At 53.0% G+C, this 23,812-nt stretch overlaps 1 protein-coding gene across 1 annotated transcript in view; it reads right to left on the reverse strand.

The window, feature by feature from the left end:
• Positions 1-334: 334 nt before the first annotated feature.
• The window catches only part of KIF6 (kinesin family member 6), a 392,667-nt gene continuing 369,189 nt past the window's right edge, over positions 335-23,812 (reverse strand). The window contains exons 17-22 of the mRNA XM_061146073.1: positions 20,886-20,970; positions 19,587-19,722; positions 16,571-16,668; positions 8,684-8,773; positions 6,629-6,735; positions 335-499 (exon numbers count right to left, since the gene is read on the reverse strand). Of these exons, the coding sequence (XP_061002056.1) occupies positions 489-499; positions 6,629-6,735; positions 8,684-8,773; positions 16,571-16,668; positions 19,587-19,722; positions 20,886-20,970 (527 nt within the window). The 3' untranslated portion in view covers positions 335-488. The remainder of the gene's footprint in view (positions 500-6,628; positions 6,736-8,683; positions 8,774-16,570; positions 16,669-19,586; positions 19,723-20,885; positions 20,971-23,812) is intronic.

The following is a 23,812-nucleotide window of genomic DNA, read 5'->3' on the forward strand; positions in this document are numbered from 1 at the left end:
GGCAGGGGAGTGGCGGGAAAATATTGGGTTGGCCGAGAAGTTCATTTGGAATTTCCCTGTAAGATGTTGCAGAAAAACCCATACAAACTTTTTGGCCAACCCCGTAGCTAAAGATAACCCATTATCATTTCCTCCTCCTTCTACCAGTGTGAGCTTCCCTGCCACTGCGCTAGGATGGAACTGTTTCAGGATCTCAAAGGCTTGTAGTCGTCTATGTGTAGACCACAGCAAGGGTGAGCTAAAGCCCTCATTCCACCCCTAGAACCCGTCACTGCCTGGCTGCCCACGGCTCCAGCACCCACAGCAAGGACAGCACCATAAGCCTGGCCCCAGCCCCACTGGCAGCATCCAGGGCTCCATCCTTAAAGAAATACAACCCCCCGACTGGGATCCAGGTCACCAATTGCTTCCAGCAGGCCACAGATCCCTGCTGGAGCTGAGACCTTCGTCTGGAGTCCGTTCTTGCTGCCGCAATGCACCGCCGGTGCTTACTGGAAACCTGAAAGGAGATGGGTGTTCTCGGTTAGGCCCTGCTTGGGTCACGGACCTCTCGGGTGGAAGGGCGAGGGGAGCAGGTGGGTGTCAGGTGGGGCACCGCTCAGGGCCTTACTCCCAGGGGGCTGTGTCTACTCCCCAAACACTGTAGGAAATGCCTGCCTACTTTGCTCTTTGCAAAAGTTTCATCACCCTGAGCCAGGACCCACACTCATTTTCCAACTCCACGGTTTTTGCTGACACAGCTGTTTCATTCTTGCAGATTCGCTCCTTGCTTTTTGCCCCAGCTATTCATTATATTCTTTGATGTTTCCTCCTGACCATGTGGCCCCATGCTATATCTTCCCATGGTGGGACATGAAGAAAGGGTTCTCTGGCCTAAGGAGCAAGACCCCTGGGTTCTAGCCAGGATGGTCCCCAACCCATGGTGTGACCTTGGGTAAAACATGCCTGTTCTCTGGGCCTCACTTTTCTCGCTTCCAAATCACTGGAGTAGACCAGGTACCTGGGAAAAGCCAAGTAGCTAGTGTGGTTCCTTGCTTTGCAAGGTGGGGTCCACCGACCAGTGGCACGGGCATCTCCAGGAGCTTGTTAAGAGATGTAGACTCTTGGGCCCCACTCAGACTCACTGGACCCAGAAAAGTATGAGAACTAATATGGGGGATGTGCAGTTCATTTGCTTGAAGTTTGGCTACCATAATAAGAATTTCTGAAGGTTCTCGGGTAAAGAACACGGTATTTTTTAAAAAACTGCAGTGAACAGAGAGACGGAGGGGCGAGGCGGCTGCAGCATCCAGGTGTGGACGTGGGTGCCTCGCAGTGGGGGTGTGTGGGCGTGGCCGGCGTGCTCTTCTGGAGGGGGAATCGGTGATTCTCTGTGATGCAGAGAATGTGGGAAGTAATGGGAGGAAGAGGTTGAAAACGATTCAAGGCTATGAACCCTTGATCCCCAGATTTAGTTGTATGGGCAAGGTCTAGTTCCGTGGACTTCACTGTCTAATTCAATGGAGATGGTCCTTGTTTTTTTAAATTTAAAAACTTTATTTTATTTTTGGCCGCACTGGGTCTTCACTTCTCTGTGCAGGCTTTCTCTAGCTGTGCTGAGCGGGGGCTACTCTGTATTTGTGGGGTGTGGGCTTCTCATTACGGTGGCTCCTCTTGTTGCGGAGCACGGGCTCTGGAGCGAGGGCTTCAGTAGTTGTGGCCCCGTGGGCTTCGTCGCTCCACGGCATGTGGGATCTTCCCGGACCGGGGATAGAACCTGTGTCCCCTGCACTGGCATATGGATTCGTAGCCACTGGACCACCAGGGAAATCCTGAGATGTCCTTATTTATTTTAAAAAAATTATTTATTTTTTGGCTGCACTGGGTCCTCATTGCTTCTCGGACTTTCTGTGGGGGCTACTCTCTAGTTGCAGTGCGTGGGCCTCTCACTGCGGGGGCTTCTTGTGGCAGAGCACGGGCTCTAGGGTGCGTGGGCTCAGTAGTCGCTGCTCCCGGGCTCTGGAGCACAGGTTCTGTAGTTGTGGTGCACGGGCTTAGCTGCTCTGTGGCATGTGGGATAATCCTGGATCAGGGAATGAACCCACATCTCCTGCATTGGCAGGCAGATTCTTCACCACCGAGGGAAGCCCAGTCCTTATTTTTAAGACATTCCTGGCTGTCCTAATTGACTCCTAGACCAGGAAGGGAGAAAGTCAGACACACCAGAGCGTGGGAAGGTGATGTGTTCTAGTCACTCTGGACCCAAGGTTCCCAGCAGGTGCTGGGTGGCAGCTTGGAACCCAGGTTGCAGGTGCAGGTTGGAAATGTCTAGGGCGCCCTTAGGAATCCTCATACCCAGGCCACTCTCAGGACGGATTAAATCAGAATCTCTGGGCCCCGGCTGTTCTGAAGAATGGCCAGGATCAAACCCATTGCTTTCATCTCTCTGTTCCAAGGGTTGGCAAGGGCAGGTACTGGGGACCGTGATGCATGTGGTTGTGGACCAAGTCACGGGTCTGAGGCTTCTTCTGCACCACTGACAAGCGTCCTGGGCCAGGATTCCTGGGCCAGGAGCACAGAGTCGGAGCCAGCTCCCCCCTAGGGCTTTCACTGCCTGCGGTGAGGACTGGGGGTAAGGGTGGGGCTGAGAAAGGGCCCAGGATGGGCTCAGAGCGCACAATATTCAGAGACACAGCTCCTCCACAGATCGACCTCCATTCACAACAAATGTGCTGGTTCCCGTTCATTCTCTACGAACCTCATTTTAAGTAATGGAGCTGCCGGTCGATGCTGGGCTTTTGGTGACTGCGGATTCCCAGGGTGGAGGGCACGGCTATACCATTGAAACCACCACCGCACCTCACCGCATTGGATCAGGTCTCCACACACAGGCCAGTTTCCCCGCTGACGGCTCCCTGGCGCTCAGCAGGTTACGAGGGAACTTTGTGGACCGTGTCTCAGGAGAGCTGCCCACCGGGGCAAAGGTGGAATCTGAGCCTGACAGGGGTGACAGGGAGGCTGGAGGAGGTGAGTGGCCCAGGGTCGCCCAGGGCTGAGATGGATAGCCCTTACGTCCCAGTCTCTGGGAGGGCTCCTGATGGAAGGAGAAAGCCAGGGGCTTCTCAGAGCGGAGGTGCTGGGGCTGGGGGTGCAGGGGGGCTTTGAGGGTGCTCCTTCTGGCTGGAGAAGAGGGTGTTGTAGTCATGGGGGGGTCACAGCAAACATCAAGTTTCCAGACAGACATTCTTCCAAACTCAGGGATTAAGGAGGGATCTAGAAAGGGGTTAATCTCATTTTCTCCACTCTCGAAGTCACCTTTGGCAGCTAGAAACAGCAGCTTTCACACTGTGGATGACTAATGCCCCTTCCGAGGGAGATATACCTGTCCACGTGTGCCCCTGGCAGGGATTGAAACGCTCCACAGCTTCCCCAAGAATCCTAAATCAAACAGATTCATCCTGGCCCTTGGTGAAGCCTAAGAGCCAGCTAAATCACCCTTTCCGGGCTCTTGTTCCGTGGCTGACGGTCACAAATCCCCCATAACGAGCTCTTGTGAAGGAGCCCCGCCAGACAGCGCCACTGAATTAAGAGCAGAGGGGCCCAGGGCAGGGGCGGGCAGTGTTTGCTTTGGCTGCGGCGGGGAGGGCAAGGTGCCTGGGCCCGGCCCGTGTGTTTGCCCACAGGGAGGCCTGATAAGTGGGCTGTGTAGACAGCGCGGCGTGGTGGACCGGGGCCATCTGCCGTGCGTCGGTGGGGAGAGACCGCACCTGCTGCTCTGCAGCCCTGACCTGGCCGGAGAGGGGGCCTTTGTCACCCTGTCGTCAGCTTCCCTGGGGCCCCGCGGTCACGAGGAACCCGGGATTATTTTCCTCCCCTTGGGGGATAAAAACTGAACCCTCGAACTCGTGTTTGTTTTGATGAATTACTTCCAGGCTGCCGTTTGTTTGGAGAACAAAGCTCCCCAGCTGCAGGGAGGGTGGAAGCTGAGGGAAAACACCCGCCCGCAGGCTGGCTTTCCAGCCGGCTGGGCCCAGTGGAGGGCGCGGGAGGCCTGGGTTCTCCTGGCTCTGCCATTGCAGGGGGGCGCGGTGAGGGGGGGCACGTGCCTCAGCTTCCTCTCCTGTCAAAACGGGGATCACACTCGTGGTTCTGTGCGCCTTACAGGCGTGTTGAGGGCGCCACAATGAATAATGTTCATGAAGAAAACGTATAACTGGTAACCTGCTCTAAACATCATAATGAAAGTGCCCCAACCTCTGGGGACTTCCCTGGTGATCCAGTGGCTGAGACTCCATGCCGCTCCCAATGCAGGGGGTCCGGGTTCGATCCCTGGTCAGGGAACTAAGATTGTGCATGTAGCAACTAAGAGTCCGCGTGCCACAATGAAAATGGACCATCCCATGTGCTGCAACGAAGACCTGGTGCAGCCAAATAAAATAAAAAAAAAAAAGAGTGCTCCAGTCTTTGACCCAGTTTTCTGAACCAGCCAGGCCTGGTGTTAGCAGGAAGATGCCATCCTGCCATAGACCTTGGATGTCTGCCTCTTCTCTTTCGAGTGGGCTGGAGGGTCATGTCGCTAATGTGTGAAACAAAAGCTGAGTAAACAGAACTTTAAAATATTGCTTATTTGTAGACTTTTGGATGGGACAAATGATGGTTGAATTTTATGAATTTGTTCCGGGGGGTGGGGGTGTCTCCTAGCTCCAAGAAGGTTCTCTTGCATTTTAGTCCTCTTTCCCACATCATAAATCCTCCTCCATTTTTTTCCCCCTCCTGGGCCGTTCCTTTCAGTGTATAAACAAATCTTTGTGACCCCCACATGTCACATGCCGGCAGCAGTAAGTCTGGGCCATCCGGACCGTCCCGGGAAGGTACTTCCCTGAGAACTGCTGCTCCTGGTCCTCTGTGGCCCACACGACACTCTGTGGCCCGAGTGAGCTTTCCAAACCACTGGTCAGATCACATCACGCTATGGTTTCCATTCTTCCCCGAGTTCCCACTGTGCGCTCCTAGAGCAGAAGCCAGGCCCAGGAGGCCTGTGGGATCCTGCCCTGCTCCCTGGCTTGGCCCCCCCGCCCCCAGCTGTGCTAGCCTCTGTCCCACCCCGTGACTAAGCTGAGTCCTTCCTCTCCGGGCTGGCCCCTTGCTGCTCCTCCCAGAGTGGAGCCCTGGCCCCCAGAGCCGCACGGCTGCGTCATCCTCACTCTTAGGCCTCAGTTTTGAGTCTCCCCCTTCTCTGCTCCCAGATAAAAGCATCTCTCTGGAGATCTCTATGCATCACGTATTCCAGCTACTTCAGAGCTCTCGTAGGCACCGAGGATGACCTTACGTCTCTGGGATGTGTTCACAGTCTCTCTCCTTCCTTCCAGCCTGTCAAGGGCTTCCATCTTGTTCACTGATATGCCCCAGGACTGGTGCAGTGCCCGGCATACAGAAGGTGCCTAATAAACACAGTGCTTATTTACCGACTGGCTGTCCAGTATTGCTCTGGGTCTGATACATATCATTAGAGTATTTGGGAGATGGCGGGGGTGGGGGTGGCTTGGAGAGTCTGAATCTGAATTCAAATTTTTCTTTTTGAGACAAGGAAGCTGCGATGAGAGAAGGCGAGTTACGTCACCAGGTGTCACAGCAGAGTGGCAGCAGAGCCAGCCTGTCCCCGGTCTCAGCAGAGACCGGACGGCGGCGCTGATGTTGCTGGTGCTAGTGGTGAGGAGAGAACAGTTGGCAGGGTGGATCCCAGCGAGGCTGGAGGACAATATGACATGGATCCGCTCTATCCGTGTGCACACCTCCTGCAGGCTAGCCTGCAGGGAACTGGAGGTGAAGCTGAGTGTAGGCCTCTCACGGCAGGTGTCGGCCCCCAGAAGGTCCAAGAGGCGGCCGTCTCACCCGTCTGGTGCCTTGCAGCCGTGTGAAAGCGACGCTAAGCCAGATGGATAGCCTTTGAATCACTGGGACGAGGCTAAGACTAAAAGCAGGGCTGGGGTCAGGGGCCCTGGATGGAGGCCGGGCCCTGCGGGTCTCCAGGGAGAAGGAAGAAGTCCTGTCCGCACGGGAGGGCAGGGGCCACGAGGAAGCAGGGGAGGCCAGGGACGGAGGCCAGGCTGGGCCTTCTCTTTCTCTTCCAGCTCTTGACACACCACGTATTTCTTCTCTAACTGTTCCCATGTCCTTGGGCTCAGACCTTCAAGTGGTGTTCACACCTACAACTCGCTGGCAAGAACCAGGCTCCAACAGGAGAGTAAGATTTCGAGCTGGGGGTTGAATGAGTTCCCAAACCGTCGGTCAGCACTTCCTGTTTGGAGCAGGCAGATGGAGGGGAGCTGGCTCTGGGGACAGGTGACCAGACATCCTAAAGAGCTGGGGACGAAGGGGCGCTTTGCCAAGTGGGGCAGGCAGGGGCCCCTGGGCTGGCCACCCCCTGGGTCCGTCTCGGTGTGTCCAAGACTGCCTTCTGGGGCTGTCTCCAGGAGGAGGCAGCAGTGGACAAGGCGGGTGACTGCAAGGCCCTGCCCGAGGCTTTGGGAACCTCCGGAAGCTTCCTACTTCCTCAGCTTCCTGTTGTTTCAGCTTTACCCCCCTGCCCCAACCTAGGGCCTGACCTTGACCTGGGCCCTGGAGGAGCTGCCGGGGAAGGGGCTCTTACCTGTCCTCTGCAGGATGTTCTGTCTGGCCTTGATGAAGGCCAGGATGTCGGAGTCCGTCTGGCTGTCCCCTGTGAGAGGGACAGATGACACTGGCCTCTCTGGGATGCTGGGGACAAGGACACAACACACTTTACCATGCTTGACCTTTGGCCCTGGGATTCACCTTTCCAGGGCACTTTTCCGTGCTCATGGCTTTTCCGCTCTCAGCCCCGCTTCTCTGCAGCCCCCCGCAGCAAGCCGCCTGCACCCACCCGAGGCACGTGGCGCCTGGTCTTTTGGCTCAAACCCTTCATGGCTTCTCATCAGCCTTGGGATGAAATTCAGACTCGTCCCTGTGTGATCTAGGCTGCTCACTGCACTCCAGCCACGCCGTTACTCTGGTAGACCAGTGTCCTCCCGGCCTCCGGCCCTTTGCTTTGCTGTCTCCTCCTCCTGGGCTACTCCGTCCCCAGACCTTCGCATGGCTGCACAGGCTTTCAGCACCTCCTCCATCCCCTCACCCCCACCCCTCTCTGCCCCACCCCTAACTGACACAAACCAAGCCCATTCTGTGGTGGGCCTGCCTTCCTCAGCCCCCGGCTTAGCTGTCATATCCTCTAGGACCCCATTGCACCCCCGCCTCCACCCCACAGGAGGTGACCACAAGGCCTGGCCTGAGGCTTTAGGAACCTGCAGAAGCTTTCTGCTTCCTCAGCTCCCTGTTGTTCCAGTTGCCCCCCTGGCCTCCCTGCCTTGGGCCTGACCATGACCTCAGCCCTGGAGGAGCCGCTTAGCTAGCCCTTAGCTAGTTGCTCCTGAGACAGAGGTAACTCTTTTCCCTTCTCTCCTTAAAAACAGAACCCTGCTATTTAGCCCAGCAAGTTGCCACTTTCAGAATACTACATTTCCCAGCCTTCTTTGCAGCTCTGTGTGGTCAGGTGACCAGATTCTGGCCAATGAGATTTGGAAGAAGTATTTTTTTTCCCCTTTAAAAAGGGAAGGATGCAAGTACCCCTTTCCCTTCTCATTTTCCATCTAACCCCTAGACGTGAAATCCTCCTTGAGAAATTCAAACGAGGTGCTCTCCTGGCTCTGGCAAGCATCTGTCCTCACACCCGTCACTCCACACGGCATGGACAGTATCCACTCCCTTGGGAGGTGGGGAGGATTGTACATAACAGAGGGTTGCTTATCATCTCATGCGATATGTGGCATTCTGACTGCAGCTCAGAGAGAAGAGCTAGGGCAGAGCTGGGGCAGGGAGGTGGGGGCTGCTCTGCAGTTGTGCCTTCTGTCCAGAGTGGGGGTGTAGGGGTGGAGTGGGGGGTGGTGGTGGGTGAAATTCACCCCTGGGCAGCCTGTGGAGAAGAGCAGGGCCTGCCGGGTGAAGCAGGGCTCACGGGTAGTCTAGTCAGAGGGCACTGGAGACACGCGTTGCGGGTAGGGGCCGCATCAGCTTTGCTCAGTCTGAGGCCGGGCCTATCAACTCCATCCCTTCCCACCTGGGGACTCTGCGTGGGGCCGGTGGGCTACATGGAACTGCCCCTGGGCTGGCTCCTGTTCCTTAAGTGGCCCCAGGTACATCGATTTACAAGGAACACACGGGCTTCCTGGGTGGTGCTAGCGCTAAAGAAGCCGCCTGCCAGTGCAGGAGACATAAGAGATGTAGGTTCAATCCCTGGGTTGGGAAGATCCCTTGGAGGAGGGCATGGCAACCCACTCCATTATTCTTGCCTGGAGAATCCCATGGACAGAGGAGCTTGGTGGGTTACAGTCCATAGAGTCACTAAGAGTTGGACATGACTGAAGTGACTTAGCATGCACGCACGCACGCACGTGAAGCAAGCCTGCCTGCATGGGGCCCCAGTGACTCTGGGGACACTTCCTCAGCTCTGGGAGTTGGCATCTGTGAGGAATTCCTGGGGTACCAGGGTGTAGGCTGCCCTGGGCTCCATCTGTGAGGCCACTGCACTGGGGGGCTGCCGGGGTTGTGAGAGAGGCCGACGGGCGGTTTCAGCCCGCTGCACCCATGGCAGGGCCGTAGTGGGAGTCAGAGCGGGAAGAAGACCACAGACCTGTCCTCCACGGGGGTGGCAGGGCTGCTCTGCTCCTGGCTGCGCAGGAGGGGGCCAGGCGAGGGCAGGATCTTCCTGGCATACACATCACTGTAAAGACAGATCAACAGGAGAAAAATGTATGGAAGGAGGTTTGCAGAGGAGAAATCTAGAGTTTATAGTTAGGAGCTCTATGGATTGAGAGTTTGTGCCTCCTGAAAACTCATATGTGGGAATCGATTCCCCAGTGTGATGGTATCTGGAGGTGGGGCCCTTGTAAGGTAACTTGTTTGGATGAGATCATGAGGGTGGAGTCCCCAGCATAGGATCGGTGCCCTAATAAGAAAAGGAAGAGAAAGAAACCAGAGCTGTCCCTCTGCTGTGTGAGGACACAGAGGAGGCAGCCACCTGCAGATCAGAAGGAGGTTCTCACCAGGAGCTGATCCCTCTGGACCTTCACCTGGGACTTCTCAGCCTTCAGATCTGTCAGAAGTAAACAAATTCCTGTTGTCTAAGCTGCTTAGTCTATGGTTTCTCTTATGGCGGCCCAACCTGACCATGACAGAAGCCAAGACTCCTCTGTTATGGATGATGATCAGTCCGTTCAAGCTGCTATAACAGAATGCCATGAATGGGATGGCTTCAACTACAGGAATTTATTTCTCACTCTTCTGGAGGCTGGAGTTCTGAGATCAAGGGGTCTGCAGGGTCAAGACTGCCAGATTCTCCTTTTGTCCTCACATGGTAGAAAGAGAGTGAGTTCTCTGGCCTCTTTTTTTTTTTTTTAATCAGGGCACAAATCCTGTTCATGAGGGCCCCACCTTCATGACCTAAAAACTCATCTCCAAATACTATCACTTTGGAGGTTAGATGTCAACTTACAAATTTTTGGAGGACACATCCAGTTTATGACATTCTGCCCCTGACCCCACTCCCCCCAATTCACATCCTTCTCATGTAAAATACATTCGTTTCACTCCATGAGCCCCCGGCTTGTGCCAGCATCAACACTAAATCTCATCCGCTGAGATATCATCTAAATCAGATATGGGTGAGACTCAAAGAAGGCAAAAATGCCTTGTTGGTTGTGAACCTGTGAGACCTGGCAAGTTATGTGCTTCCAAAATGCAACGATGGGACAAAGCATAAGATAGACATTTCCATCCATTTTACCTTTTCCATTCCAAAAGGGAGAAATAGGAGAGAGAAAGGGAGTGACAGGTCCCAAGCAAACCCAAAACCAATGCAAACTTCACGGCATCTTAAGGTTTGAAAGGTCTTGACTCTCTTTGGCTTGATGTGATGCTCTACCCTCCAGACCCACTAGGGGTGAAGGTCCTGTCTTCTGGACCCATGGGTGGAGGTCCCTCATGGTTCTGCTGAGCGGCCCCACCTCCACATCTTTGGGCAGAGGTTGTCTGGCTTGTTGAAAGTGCCACCGCCCCCCCTCCCTGCCCCCTTTCTGAAACAGAGGAGGCAGTTGTGATGATCGGTGAATTGCCTCTGGGTCATTCTTTCCTTGACCTAAAGGCTAATGCCCATTCACATCGGATTAGCTCTATAGTCCCATCCTGTGAGATCCGAGAGGCCCACCAGCCTCCCTTTCTCCTCCCTTCAGTTCAGTCTCAGTTTTCCCGCTAGGAAGGCTGATGAAGCCTGCCATCCATGCCCACACTAGTCTCCCAGGGTTCTCTTCTGAAACATTTCCTCGGTTTTTGCAATATGAATAGGCTGAGAATTTTCCAAATTTTTACATTCTAGTTCCTTTTTGCTTAATAATTCCATCTTCAAATCATTTCTCTCTTCTTGAATTTTGATCTCACCAGTCAGGAGGGGCCAGAGCCTCTCCTGCAACACTTTGCTTAGAAATCCCCTAGGTTAAACATCCAGTTTTGTCACTTGCAAATTATTCCCTCTACAAAAGGCCAGAGTGTGAATGTAGTTCAGTCACGGTCTTTGCCACTTTAGAACAAGATCACCTTTTCTTCAGTGTCCAGTAGCATGATCCTCGTTTCTGAGACCTCACCAGAATGGTCTTTACCATCCAACATTCTCTACATGGTTATTTTTTATTCTTTAAGAAGACGGACGTGTTCTCTACAGCTCTCCTCTTTCCTGTTTTTCTTTCTTTCTTCCTTCCTATTTTTTTTTGGCTGCACTCCATCTTCATCTGGGTGCTCGGGCTTCGTTGTCCCATGGCATGGGGAATCTTAGTTCCTAGACCAGGGATCGAACCCACATACCCTGCATTGGAAGGCAGGTTCTTAACCACTGGACCACCAAGAAAGTCCCTCCTCTTTCCTTTCTGAGCCCTCACCGGAACTGCCTTTAAAAGTCCATTCACGATGATGTTAGTGTCTTACCGCATGAGCTTCAAAACCCTTCCAGCTTCTACTCATGACCCGGTTCTGAAGCTGCTGCTACATTTCTAGGTATTTGTTATGGTAATACCCTACGTCTTGTGCTAATTTCTGACTGAGTCAGTTTGGGCTGCTATAGCAAAGTACCACAGACCGAATGGCTCATAAACAATGGAAATTCATCATTTCTCTTGGCTTTGGGGCTGCGAGTCTGAGGTCGGGGTGCTGGCATGGTTGTGTTCTGATGAAAGCCTTCTTCTGGGTTTCAGACTGCTGACTTCTTGTTGTGCTCTCAGGAGGTAGAAAGAGAGAGCTAGTTCTCTGAAACTTTTTTTTTAAAGATTTTTTTTTTGATGTGGACCATTTTAAAAGTTTTCATTGGTTACAATAGTGTTTCTGCTTTATGTTTTGGTTTCTGGGCCATGAGGCATTTAGGATCCTAGCTCCCTGACGAGGGGTCAAACCCATGCAGCCTGCGTTGGAAGGCGAAGTCCTAAGCACCGGGCCAGCAGGGAAGTCCCTGGACTCCCCTTACAAGGAATAATCCCGTTTTTGAGGGCCTCACCCTCATGACCAAATTACCTCCCAAAGGCTCCACCTCTTAATGCCATCTCACTGGGGATTAGCGTTTGACATGAATTTGGCGGGGGCACAAACATTCAGTCTATAACAGATGTTTACACATTAATTCTCTTTGTCAGAGCCTTGCATGTACTGGCTGTGGAAGCTGGACAAAGACCACGATGATCACAACTGTCATTTATAGACAGTGGCTACACACAGGTCCTGGGAGGACGCTTGGCAAACATCACCCCACTTAATCCTCTCGATAGCCTCCTCATCCCCATTATATAGTTGAGAAAAGCTGAGGCTTAGGAAGGTTAAAGAGATACCCAGCTGGTAAGTGGCAGTATCTGGATTTAATCACAATGCGGTGAAGCTTCAGAACTTGAGCTTTATTTTTATTTTTGGCTGTGCTGGGCCTTCGTTGCTGTGTGTGGGCTTTCTCTAGCTGGGGTGAGCAAGGGCTCCTCTCTAGTTGTGGTACGCGGGCTTCTCATTGCAGTGGCTTCTCTTGCTATGGGGCACTCAGCTCTAGGGCTCGGTCAGTAGTCGTGGTTCCCGGGCTCTAGACTACAGGCTCAGTAGTTGAGGTAGGCGGGCTTAGTTGCCCCTCAGCACATGGGATCTTGCTGGACCAGGGATTGAACCAGTGTCTGCGTTTGGCAGGTGGATTCCCAACCACTTGTGCTTTATTAACCAGACTTGACTCTGGCATTCTGAGGACACAAATGGAGACACACAGCTTGTTCCTGGCCGTGTGGACGACCCTGGGTGGCCCTGGTTGACCAGCTCTGTGCTCCCTGGGTCAGGAGTCAGAGCCAGCAGCTCTGCGGATGCAGCTTTGCATGTTTAATGGATGCGGCTCCTTGCCTTGGACCCCAGTTGGGAGGCAGTGGAAACCAGCAGCACCCCAAGGAGGTGAAGAGATAAGCTGTCCAGGATGGCAGTGACGTGAGAGATCCCCATCCCTTGCTTTACGACGTCGTGCCTAGACCACAGAGTCGAGCAGAACGAGGCCTGCAGAGTCACCTGGCCAGAGCCCTCCTTTTCCCGATGGGGACTCGCGGGATGATTGGCGGTAGGGTTGGAGACAGGGGCTCTGGCTTTGCCCGATAGCTGCTGTTCCAGCCTTGAGCACTGCTGCCTCCCCAGCTCCAGCCTTCTGCCTTCTCCCGTCTCAGCCAGCGGCAGGGTCTCTTACCCTGGGCCTGCCGGTACTGGCTCGGGACTGCGGGTCCTACAAACAGGAAAGGAAACAGAGCCTGGGATTTTTTTTTTTTTTCACCCCCAGCATCTCAGAGACTCCATTGAGTCTGAGAGAGCGGGGCATCTGTGCCGTTTGGCCAGGGCTGCTGCAGGACCAGAGGTGGCCGCAAGGTGGCAGGCTCTGCCCGCCTTTCTTTGGAGAACAGATGCCGGCTCCTAGAGCTCCTTCTGAACGGTGTCTGGGGTGCAGCCTCAGTACGGGAGGGAGAAAGGGCTTTCCAGCCTGCAGGTGCTGCAATGACACGAGGCCGAGGTCAGTTTGGAGGCTGTAGCAAGTCTTGAAAGATCCAGTCATTGGCATGCACATGGCTTAGGAATCAACAGTTTCCCAGATGAGATGCTGGAGCGTGCTCACAGGAGCCAGCAGCTGAGAGCTGGGAGTGGGCGGAAGAGGGCGGAGCTGGACCTGGCGGGGCAGAGGGCGTGACCAGGGCAGAGGGGGCATCCAGCATCCTCTGTGGGGGCCCAGCCGCCCAGCCCGTTGCCTTCAGCAGTTCATGCAGGAGGATGGTGCAGTATGGAGGCTGTAGCTCCAGGACGGGGATGGGGGGCTGTGGGGTGGGGGAAGGATGGGGGTGGGGAGGGGAAGGACTCCTCCAGCCCGAGGCTGCAGGAGCGTCCCAGGATGCCACAGCCTCTGAACCCTCAGGGTCATACTGCAGTGACATTTGTCCTCTCCCCTGACCCTCCAGCCTTGACACTGAATTCATTTCTCATGCAGATGTGCCTTCTTGGAGAGACAGCACGCCAGCCATCAGAACTGATGGTCTCTTTCTTCATAAGGATTAATAAGTATTATTAATAATGATGAGGCCTCCCAAGTTGCCCATCAGAGTGCCGTGAATTTAGTGTGATTGGCCCACAGGCCCTGAACGTCCCTGGGGAAGGGATGAAGTCAGAGCCTGAGGAGCAGAGGACCAGCTCCCGGGCTGTGGAGGGTCCATGGGGAGCGGCCTCCCTGGGGCTCAGCGGAGAGCAGCAGCCGGACTCCCACTCTCCTGCTCCGGCTTCAACACTGAAAGCTGGGACACTCGTCTGTTCCTGGAAGGACAGTGACAGAGGGGCCTGGACACAGCTTATGGATGAGACAAGGGCATGCCATAGGGGGATGCTGACTTGCCCGAGGGCCCGTGACTCAGGAGAGCACCCTGGGTGAAAGTTTAAACTGAGGGGACTCTTTGCAGGTAACCCATGGTGAGCTGATGGGCACCTTCGAGATCCAAGGTTCTGAACCTCAAGGTTTAGGATCTATGGTAAGCACACCCAGGGATCACTCTAATTTGGGATGGGTGTGTGCATGCTCAGTCGCTTCAGTAGTGTCTGACTCCTTGTGACCCCATGGACTGTAGCCCGCCAGGCTCCTCTGTCCATGGGATTCTCCAGACAAGAATACTGGAGTGGGTGGCCATGCCCCCCTTCAGGGGGTCTTCCCCACCCAGGGGTCGAACCTCCGTCTCTTGCCTCTCCTGCACTGGCAGGTGGGTTCTTTACCCCTTGTGTGATCTGGGAAGCCCTAAACTTGGGATACCCAAGGAATATCCTGGAAGGCCAAGGCCAGATGGGCCATTCTTCTCAGACAAGGCAGATGCCGGGGGAGGTTCCAACAGTATTTCCCAAGGAGATCCTAGGAGGTCTGCCCAGCGGTCGGGTCTTAGACCCAATCCAGGGTGGACAGTCTCTTAGAAGAGCTGGCAGTGGGTGGACAAGCAATAGAGAGTTGCCTTGGTGGAGAGGGAGGAGCGGGGAGAGGCATCGGGAGGAAGATGAGAAAAGGGAGAAAAGGAATGTAGGATGGGGGAGGTTAGGGAAAGCGAGGAAGGGAGGAAAAGGGAGGGGAGTGAAGGAGTGAGCAGGAGGGAGGAGGCAGGGGGGAGTGGGAAGGAAAAAGTGCTGCTCAGCCTGGAGCCTGCAGTCTGGCTGAAACTGCAGCTCTTTCCCTTCTTTTTTGTGTGTTGTTTTTGGCCACGCCTCTTGTTAACCTCGGAATTCAGAGCATCACAGCAATGAATGATGTTGCCGTTTCTCCACATCCTCACCAGCATTTGGTGGTGTCAGTTTTGTACATTTTATTCTAGCCATTCTCATAGGTGTGCAGTGATATCTGGTTGTTGCTCTAATTGTAATTTTGCAATGATCTATGATGCATCCTGTTATACACTTATTTGCCATCTGTATATCTTCTTTGGTGAGTGGCTGTTCAGATCTTTTGCTGACATTTATATATATATATATATTTCAAACATTTTCTCCCAGTCTGTAGTGTCTTTCATAGAGCAGCATTTTTCATATTTATAAGGTCAATCTTCTCTCTCTCTCTCTTTTTTTTTTTTTCTGTTGTGGGATCTAAAGTGCCTTTTAAAACACCAGGGTAGCCAAAGAGGACACACCTTGCCGGCTGTTAGCCTGGGGCTTAAGAACTCACGTTGGCCCATGTTTCCTAAAGCTAGAATACAAGCCGAGGTGCTGGCCCTGAAGGCCAGCTTAGAGGGTGTGAAGAGGTTCAGGGAAAATGTCAGCCAGGTGGGGGACGGCTCACTGGTTGGCTGCTTTAAGAACAGGTTTAAACTTTTAAAAAATTTAAAAGTTAAAAAATTTTTTTGGCCACACCACTCAGCCTGTTCAATCTTAGTTCCCTAAACATGGGGTATTGAACCCATACCCCCTGAAGTATAGAAGCCTGGTGTCTTAACCACTGGACCACCAGCGAAGTCCCAAGTGTAGGTTTAGATTTAGAGGGAAGTTGCAAAGCTATTACAGAGAGTTCCCATGTACCTCACGTCCAATTTCCCTTATTATGTAATCTCATATTCAAGTGAGGCACATTTGTTGCAGTGCTGATACCCTGCTATTAACTCTAGTCCTCTTGTTATTTGGGTTTTCTGAATCTTTCTTATCCAGTCCCCATCCAGGACAGCACATTCCATTTGGCCATCACATCTCCTCGGGCTCCTCTTGTCTTTGACGGTTTCTCAGAATTTTCTTGCCTTTGATGCCCTTGGGCAGGTATTTTGTTGAACGCCTCTCAACTGGGACTCGTCTGACCTTTTCCTCATGATTCAATGGGCATTACGGGTTTTTGAAAAGAAGACCAGGAGGCAAAGTGCCGTTCTCATCACAGCCTCACATAGAGGACACTGTCTGGCAACCCCATCCCTACCCGCTTTAAAAAGCTCTATTTCACATTCCAGCGTGAAAGCTCGGCTCCTGTTCAGACCCAGTCAAGGATCGGGCGCTGGCATCGGAGGTTGAGGCCCTGCTCCCACTGGCCTGGCCACGACGCTAGCCGCCTGTCTGAGGGACGGAGGCTGCACGAGGCAGGTGTCATTGGCTCCACCAGCTGCTCTGCAGCCCCTCCCGAGCTCCCTGGGTCCTGGCAGGCCGACTCCCCACTGCCTTGCACCAACATCCCCCCCCAGGTCACCCTTCCTTCTCCCCTCTGCCAATCGTTTCTTCCTACCCCGGGGCGGGACTGCATCCACGGCCTGGCTAAGTTGCTCTTCTTGTCACTGTGGCAGCAGGTCCCCTGGCTGTCAGAGCCAGAGGGACAGGGCTGGGAGTGGGGAGGTCCTCCCACAAGCCTTAGTGAGAGTCACTGGCTTGAGTATGTTCAACTAATTTTTTCCTGGATCACGCAGCCTACAGAGAGACTTTTGGGGCATCGACTAGGTTGGGCGAGAGAGATTGAGTACCCCAACCTGTTGCAGGGTTCTCCCCTTACCTCTTGTTAGAGAAGGGCTGGGACCTTTCATGCTGGGCTTCTGACATCTGGGGAAAAGGCTTCATGTGATTCGATGCAGTCACTGCTGGGGAGTTTACCTGCTGGTCCAGGAGAAAGTTTCACAGTGTAAGCATGAATCTAAGGACAGGGGAAACTGTCTTTGATGTATTTCTCAAGGGGAAAGAACTAGCTATAAAAGTTGGAATGTACAACACGTATGGGGAAAAAAATAGATCTAGATGTAACCGTGGACCATGCTGATGGGCGTGGAAACCTTCTCTCTGGACAGCAGGCTAAGGGGTGATGTTTGATTCATTCTGTGTGCTTTTCTCTGTTTTCTGAGTTCTCCAAATTGAGCCTGCATTATTTTTTTTTAAATACAATTTTAAAAATTATTTATTTATTTATTTCTGGTTGTTCTGGGTCTTCTTTGCTGCCAGGGCTTTTTCTCTGGCTGTGGGGCACAGGCTGCTCACTGCGGAGGCTTCTCTTGTGGAGCAAGGCTCTATCTAGGGCACAAGGGCTTCAAGAGCTGTGGTTTCCAGGCTCTAGAGCACAGAGTCTGCATCACTTTCTGAGGTTAAGAAAAGATAATGTACAGTGTGATCTGACAGTTCTCCAGAAGTCCTTTTGGCTTTGCCTTCCCTCGTCCCAAAGAGATGCTGGCAGAGTCAGGGGTGACGCGCTCAGCACAGTATGTGGGGGCAGCCGGGCTGGAGTCCTAGAGAACTAGTGCGTCTCCACACAGGTCTCCGGGGCAGCAATTAAACCTCAGCTGACCCGAGTCTTAGCAGAACGCCACCCCCCCGATTCTCCCAGAACAGGAGGGCGTGGGAGGCTGGTGAGCAGCTGCTGCCAGGCCACGTCCCCCGTGCCTCGCCATCTCCCTCGGAGACTGTCAAGGGGCAGCTTCTCATCACCTCCCGCCTTCCGATGAGGCTTATGGCTTTCTGCCCGTCCCACTCAGGCTTCCTGCTCAGGCTATGAAATGGCGTCGTGGCTGCATGGAGCTGACCCCCCAGCTACACGTGACCCATCGCCCCTGCTGTGGTCTCCTGGTCCCTTCTGCTTCCGGGACATCCTTCAGGGTGGAAGGCCCATGCAGTGACACCTTGGCTACCCTGGCTTTCACTGTCCACGTGAGCAATAAACGGTCTGACGCCTCCAGCCTTGGCGGGACTCTTCCTGGGTCACACGGGATGACTTATGCAACTGTCCCACGGCCAGATGCCCGTGGGCACCAGCAGGGGCTAACGGCCTCACCCACTGATGACCTCACGAGGGAGGCTTCCTAACTGGAGGACAGACAGAACCCAAGGGGTGCTGCGAGTGTGACCGGGAACCAGGGACATCTTTACCCTTCCTAACTACTACCTGAAATTTAACATTTCTTTCAGTGATTACACGTGGACAACAAACCACAGTAGCATGGGTGGCCCCAGTGACTCTGTAACCAATAGAGATTACAGTTATTTTCAGATCATGTTACAGTGGGTAATCTGTACAGCAGAAAACTTGAAATATTTGTGTTCATCACTACTTTGAAATTTTGGTAAGTATTGAGCACTCCCCCAGATCTTATTAATTCGTGCATTTGTAAAACAGTATACATATTATTATACCATAACTTTGCTGCTAAAATATTATGATAACTGTACTTCTGTCTAATTGGTTTTTTTATTTGTCATTGTGTGTATTTAATTTTATCCAAATAGGCTTCTCCATTTTCTGGTCATAGGTGGCAGTAACGTACGGGTTATGGCTTTGGGTCTTTGGGAAAATATCTTCCGTGCTCTTAGCTTCCTCATCCTTAAAATGAAGTGAGCAGCCTGTGAGATGACCTTGAAGGGTTCTGCCAGCCCCACGAGTGGTAGGATTATGTGTATATCATCTCCTTTGTTGCACACAGCTGAGGGGAGGTTACATGAGGGTGGTTGGAACTTGGGGTTTGTAACTAACATTTCTTAACAGGTTATATTAGCCTTTATGATATTGTAGAGTACTTCTAGGAATTTGTCTAGGAAATGTGCAAAAACGTTTCTTCAGATACGTTTCCAGGGAACCAGTCCCCAAACAACCTAAACATTAAACAACAGGAGATTAAATATATTAAAATAGATCCATATGCTTGAACAGAGAGGGCCTTGGAATGATGTCATGGAATAATAACATGGAAGAGGTGGCAGGCTGGACAACTAGGTAAAAACAAAGGCATTTGTAATACTTAAAGACTAATATGGGCACTTCCCTGGCGGTCCAGTGGTTAAGAATCCGCCCTGGAGTGCCGGGGACATGGGTTCGATCCCTGGGTGGGGAACTAAGACCCCACATGCCTGGGGGAAACGAAGCCCACGCCCTACAGCTACTGAACCTCTGCACACAACTAGAGAGTCCGTGCGCAGCAACCAAGATCCCTTGGGTCGCAACTAGGACCTGGCGCAGCCAAATAAATACATTCACATTTAAAAAGAAGGAAGATTTCTTTCTTAAAAAAGGACTCATATGATTCTACTTTTATAAAAGCATGTGGATGTATATGCATAAAAATATAAAATAATATAATCCAACATGCTATATCGATTATCCTTAAGTGGTGGGATTATGGTAATTTTACCTTGTGTATATATTTATAACATATATAAAAATATATATGTATAACTGTAATAAAGAACAATCAAGTGTTGTCACTCCATCACAGGAAGTAACGGTGGCAAATCCCTCGGCTTGGGGAGCTGTGAACCCCCACCCCCATCTTTCCATGGGTCAGGCATTAGCAAGGGTTGAACAGTGAGCCCCGGACCACTCACGTTCCTTGTTACTATTGAGCACTCACTTCAGGAGGCAGGGGTTGAGAGTGCGTTCGGTGTGGGTCGAGGCCCCCCATTCTTTTCCCTCTGCATCGTCCCCCGCCCCCAGGGGAGGGCTGCATGTCTGGCCCCTCCCCGGCTGCCTGCCAGTCCCCAGGCCGCAAGAGGAGGGCGGACTCCGGGGCAGCGAGGGGCACAGTGGCCGGTACCTGCAGGCTGGTTGCCTCCGCGGCCCACCAGGCTTCAAACTCTTTCTGCAGCTTCACCTTGGCTTTGTCCATGAGCAGCTGCAAATGCTCTATCTCCACCTTCAGGGCCTTCAGGCGCGCGAACATCGTTTTGTATCTGCAGTGGAATCAGAGAAGGGGGGGAGGGAGGGTTCGAGAGACCAGGGTGAGCCTCAGAAGCCTGGCAGAACAGCCGTGGTGCCCGAGGCCAGAACACTGCGCTGGTGTGTGAGCCCAGAGCCGGGCACTGCTGTCCAGCGGGCCGTGGGCTCCCCTAGAAGGCTGGCTATCATTACTGGGCACTGAGGGGCAGGCGTTGGTCTAGCCACCTGCTGTCTACAGACTCATTCAATCCCCCTCACCACCCTAGGAGGAAGGTGCTATTATAACCATCTCCCCTTCACGGGTCTGGAACCTGAAACATGGAGAGGTTAAGGAACGTGGTCCTTAGCACAGAGCTAACAAACACAGGAGGCAGGGTTTGAACCCAGGCCATCCGGGGATGAGGGCAGGGTGACAGGGTTCACTTGGGGCACATGCCTAGCCAGCTCAGGGGTGGGTGGCTTGGGTGGCAATGACATCATTGCCACCTGTGAGCAAGGAAAGTTTCTTGTTTGGTTTCCCACAAGCAAATCTCTCCAGGGCAGAGGAGATAGCCAACCTCTCTGCTGAAGGCCTAAATGAAGAAACGAACCGAGATGCTTGTATTAGTAATGACCACAGGACTGTTTACACTTGAGGCTCCTCGCTCTGCAGGTTAAATCATTCTGGGGCCCTCAGTGGCTGCAGGAGGATCTGATGTTCTCCATCAGCCTGCAGGTAACGATCTTCAGAAGAGGAGCAAGGTGGAGGCGCTCTGTGGTCATACTCCCGGGCTCCCCTAGAGGGCAGCAGCAGACAAGACTTGCTGCTTCCGGGGCTGCAGCCCGGGCCCCAGGCTGCAGAGGCTGCAGATGGCGACCAGCTCTCCCTGCCTGAGTCAGGGATCCTGGCTCTGGAGCCTGGCTGCACCTTCTATTCCCCACTCCAGCCTCACCCATCCTCAGCTGGCTTCCTGCACCTCACGACTGCCTGCTTAAAGTTGGCGCCTCCTCCAGCTGATTTAGGACCCACTTTTCAGAGGAGCTGTAGGCCTGGGTCGGCGGGGTGGGGGGTGGTGGCCCCCCCCCCCCCGCCCCTGCCCCAAAGCTCCAGGTGGTCCCGAGGGCCCTCTAGGGGCAGGGGTGGTGGTGGTGGTTGGGGGGCAGGGATCAGGGTGTGTGCGGCGAAAGGAAAGTGTACCTTCTCTTCTCTTCCTCCAGCTGTGATCGCAGCTTCTCTTCCAGCCGGTCTGGCATTGAGGGCACGGGGATATTTTCTGAGATACCTGGAGAAGGGAGAGGCTGAGAGCTCACTCCAGGGGGGATGAAAGGGAAAGTGTGATGTTTAGAGCAGATGTCAGAGTCATCGTGCCTCCCAAGGTGAGAGGAGACCCAGCGAGTCCCTGTAGGATCTCTGGACGGGAGCTTGCTTCACCCACCTCCTCTGGGTGGCAGCCTCTGCTTGGCCGAAAGGCCACGAGGAGGCTTCCGTGATTATGCTTTGGACGGAAACCCACAGTCTTCCTTATTCCTTATGTCACTATCAGTCCTTTCCCTGTAGGGTTCCCTCATTCCTTCTTGAGTCAACAGCGAAGATGCAAAAGAGCATTCCCCCTTCTTTTGATACAGAGCCCATCATAAACCAAGAAGGCATCACTAAAATGGCTCACATCTTACCTCACACCACCTAAGGTGCCGAATTCTCCAGCCTCAAACCACGTGCCCCACTTTTGCCTTCCCCCCAAAGCACTGCTTCTAAGCCTGATTAACCCAACGTGCACCTGGGGCTGAGACCCACGCTCAGATGCCCTGTCCTGGGGGCAGCATGACAGGACCCTCGCAAGCGCTAGGTGAGGGCTGCGACCCTGACATGCCAGCCGCTGCTGCTGGTTGCCAGGTTGCCGGCTCCGGGTGCTACTGGGCTTGTCTGGAGCCCATAGCCCGGTGTTTGGGGTCTGTCTGTCCTCCCAGGAGGCTTTTCGGTGGTTGCATGGCATGTCTTACTCGGAAGTCATGCAGCCCCACTTTCTGCTCCTTGGAGGGGAGACTCTACCACGGGTCGGGCACTTAATGGACATGATCAGACAATTGCTCCCATTTTACAGATAAGGGCATGGAGGTTCAAAGAGATCAACCTGCCCAAGGCCACACAGCTAACTAAGGAGCTTGGATCTAAATCCAGGTTTGTTTAGTCGCAAGGGCTCTGGAATCAGAAATTGCTTCGATGGTGATTTTGAGGATGGTCTGCGCTTTCTGCCGCGGTATTGCCAGGCGCTGGGCTCACTGCTTTGCGTGAGAGCACGTCATTGAGGGCAGCTCTGTTTCCTCTTTTTTTTTTTTTTTCCTTTCTGTTTCCTCTTAGTTGAAGCCGAGACCTGCCCCACTAACTTCTTTTCACCTCTACTTTGGACCTTTGGAGCACCACAGTATGTCCTCCTTCTTAGTCTGATGATTTTTTAAATATTTTAACAACCACCACCACAACAAACTGTCACATCTGTCTGGAGCTTTATTCTTAGGCTGACTCCGCCTAATTCCCTCATCTTAGGCTCAGTGACATGGTGACCTTCTAACTGATCGTAAGTATGGAGTCTGCATCTGGACATCATATTCCAGACAGGCCCAGGAGGGGCAGGGTAGAGGACAGTTCTCCTAGCTTTGAAAAATTCATGTTCGATATTTCTATGGGAGGTGAATTACTAGCAATGACCATTATTGAGCGTCTCCTATATTCCAGATCCTGCCAAGTCCTACGAAGCACTGGGCTAGGTGCTCTATTCACCTTATTGCTAATTCTCAAAATAACCCAGCAGGAGAGGCATTACCAGCTCATTTAAGTTAAGAGTCTGAGGCTCAGAGAGATCAGTAACTAAGTCCAAGTCACACAGCTAACAAGTGGTAGAGCTGGGATGTGAACCCAGTTTCCCTGGTTCTAAAGAGCTAAATGCTTACACCAGGCAACATCCAGCACTGCTTTTGTATTTCAGCAGTATGGACATTGTCATGGCTATGTCAGTTTGTCACTGTCCTCTATTAGTCTTGTAGTCAGTTGACATATGTTCCTATTTTTATGAGTGGTTGTCAAAATGCATTCTATTTCACAGTGACTGTCCTTTGGATCCCAGATGCAACACTTTCCATTCGTTGGGGGTTTAGCCTGCTGAGGGGTCCTCATTCTGGCATGCCACTATTCTTTCCCTTTCGGTTACTTCTTATGTTGCTATCTAACCCACTGACAAACATGCTAAGCGGATTGGGATTCTGTTTTTATCTGCCGGGCACCTGTTTCTCTCTCCCTTGTGTCAAAGGTCACCTGTCACTTGTAAACTGGCTGAGCAAGCCTCTCACTCCATAGACACCATAGACTTCCCAGAGGAAGTCTGTGCTGGCCCCCAAGCTGGTGCATCTTAGTGGCCCTAATGATCCAGACTGCCCGTCCTAGTGGCCCGTGGCTTCCCCAGACGCAGGCAGCACAAGCTCCCGAGGGCAGGGACTGCTCCCTCTGCTCTTTGTCAAGACTCCAGGGCACCCTCGGTGCCCACAGTGTTCATGGGCCCTTGTCCTCTCTGGGAAAAGTCAGGAAGTAACTCAACGCCATGCTGATAACTATGGGACTCGAAATGTGAATATTTCCTTTCCTAACAGTACCTGCAATGGGTGCATGTATCTCTGAGTCTGTTAAAAAAAAAAAAAAAGCTGTGACTCTTCTTCCTTTTTGACCCAGGCGAAGGGACTCCCGGAGAGACGCAGTGAAGACCCTGCTCTAGGGGAAGTGAAAGTGTGAAAGTGAAAGTCACTAGGTTGCATCCGACTCTTTGTGACCCCATGGACTATACAGTCCGTGGAATTCTCCAGGCCAGAATACTGGAGTGGGTAGTCTCTCCCTTCTCCAGGGGGATCTTCCTAACCCAGGGGTTGAACCCAGGTCTCCCGCATTACAGCAGGATTCTTTACCAGTTGAGCCACCTGAGGCCAGATCGTGCTGGACCTCAAGGGCCTGGTGGGGACGTTGGCTTTGTGAGAGCTGAGAGGCTGGGGGCTGCTGAGGAGAGGGAATGGCGTGATCTGTTCCTTTGATAGTCAAGCCAAGTAGTTGATTTGCCGGTTAAGACAAAGCTGCTGCGAACA

Source organism: Dama dama, chromosome 7 (genome assembly GCF_033118175.1).
Source record: "Dama dama isolate Ldn47 chromosome 7, ASM3311817v1, whole genome shotgun sequence".
Taxonomy (NCBI): Eukaryota; Metazoa; Chordata; class Mammalia; order Artiodactyla; family Cervidae; genus Dama; species Dama dama.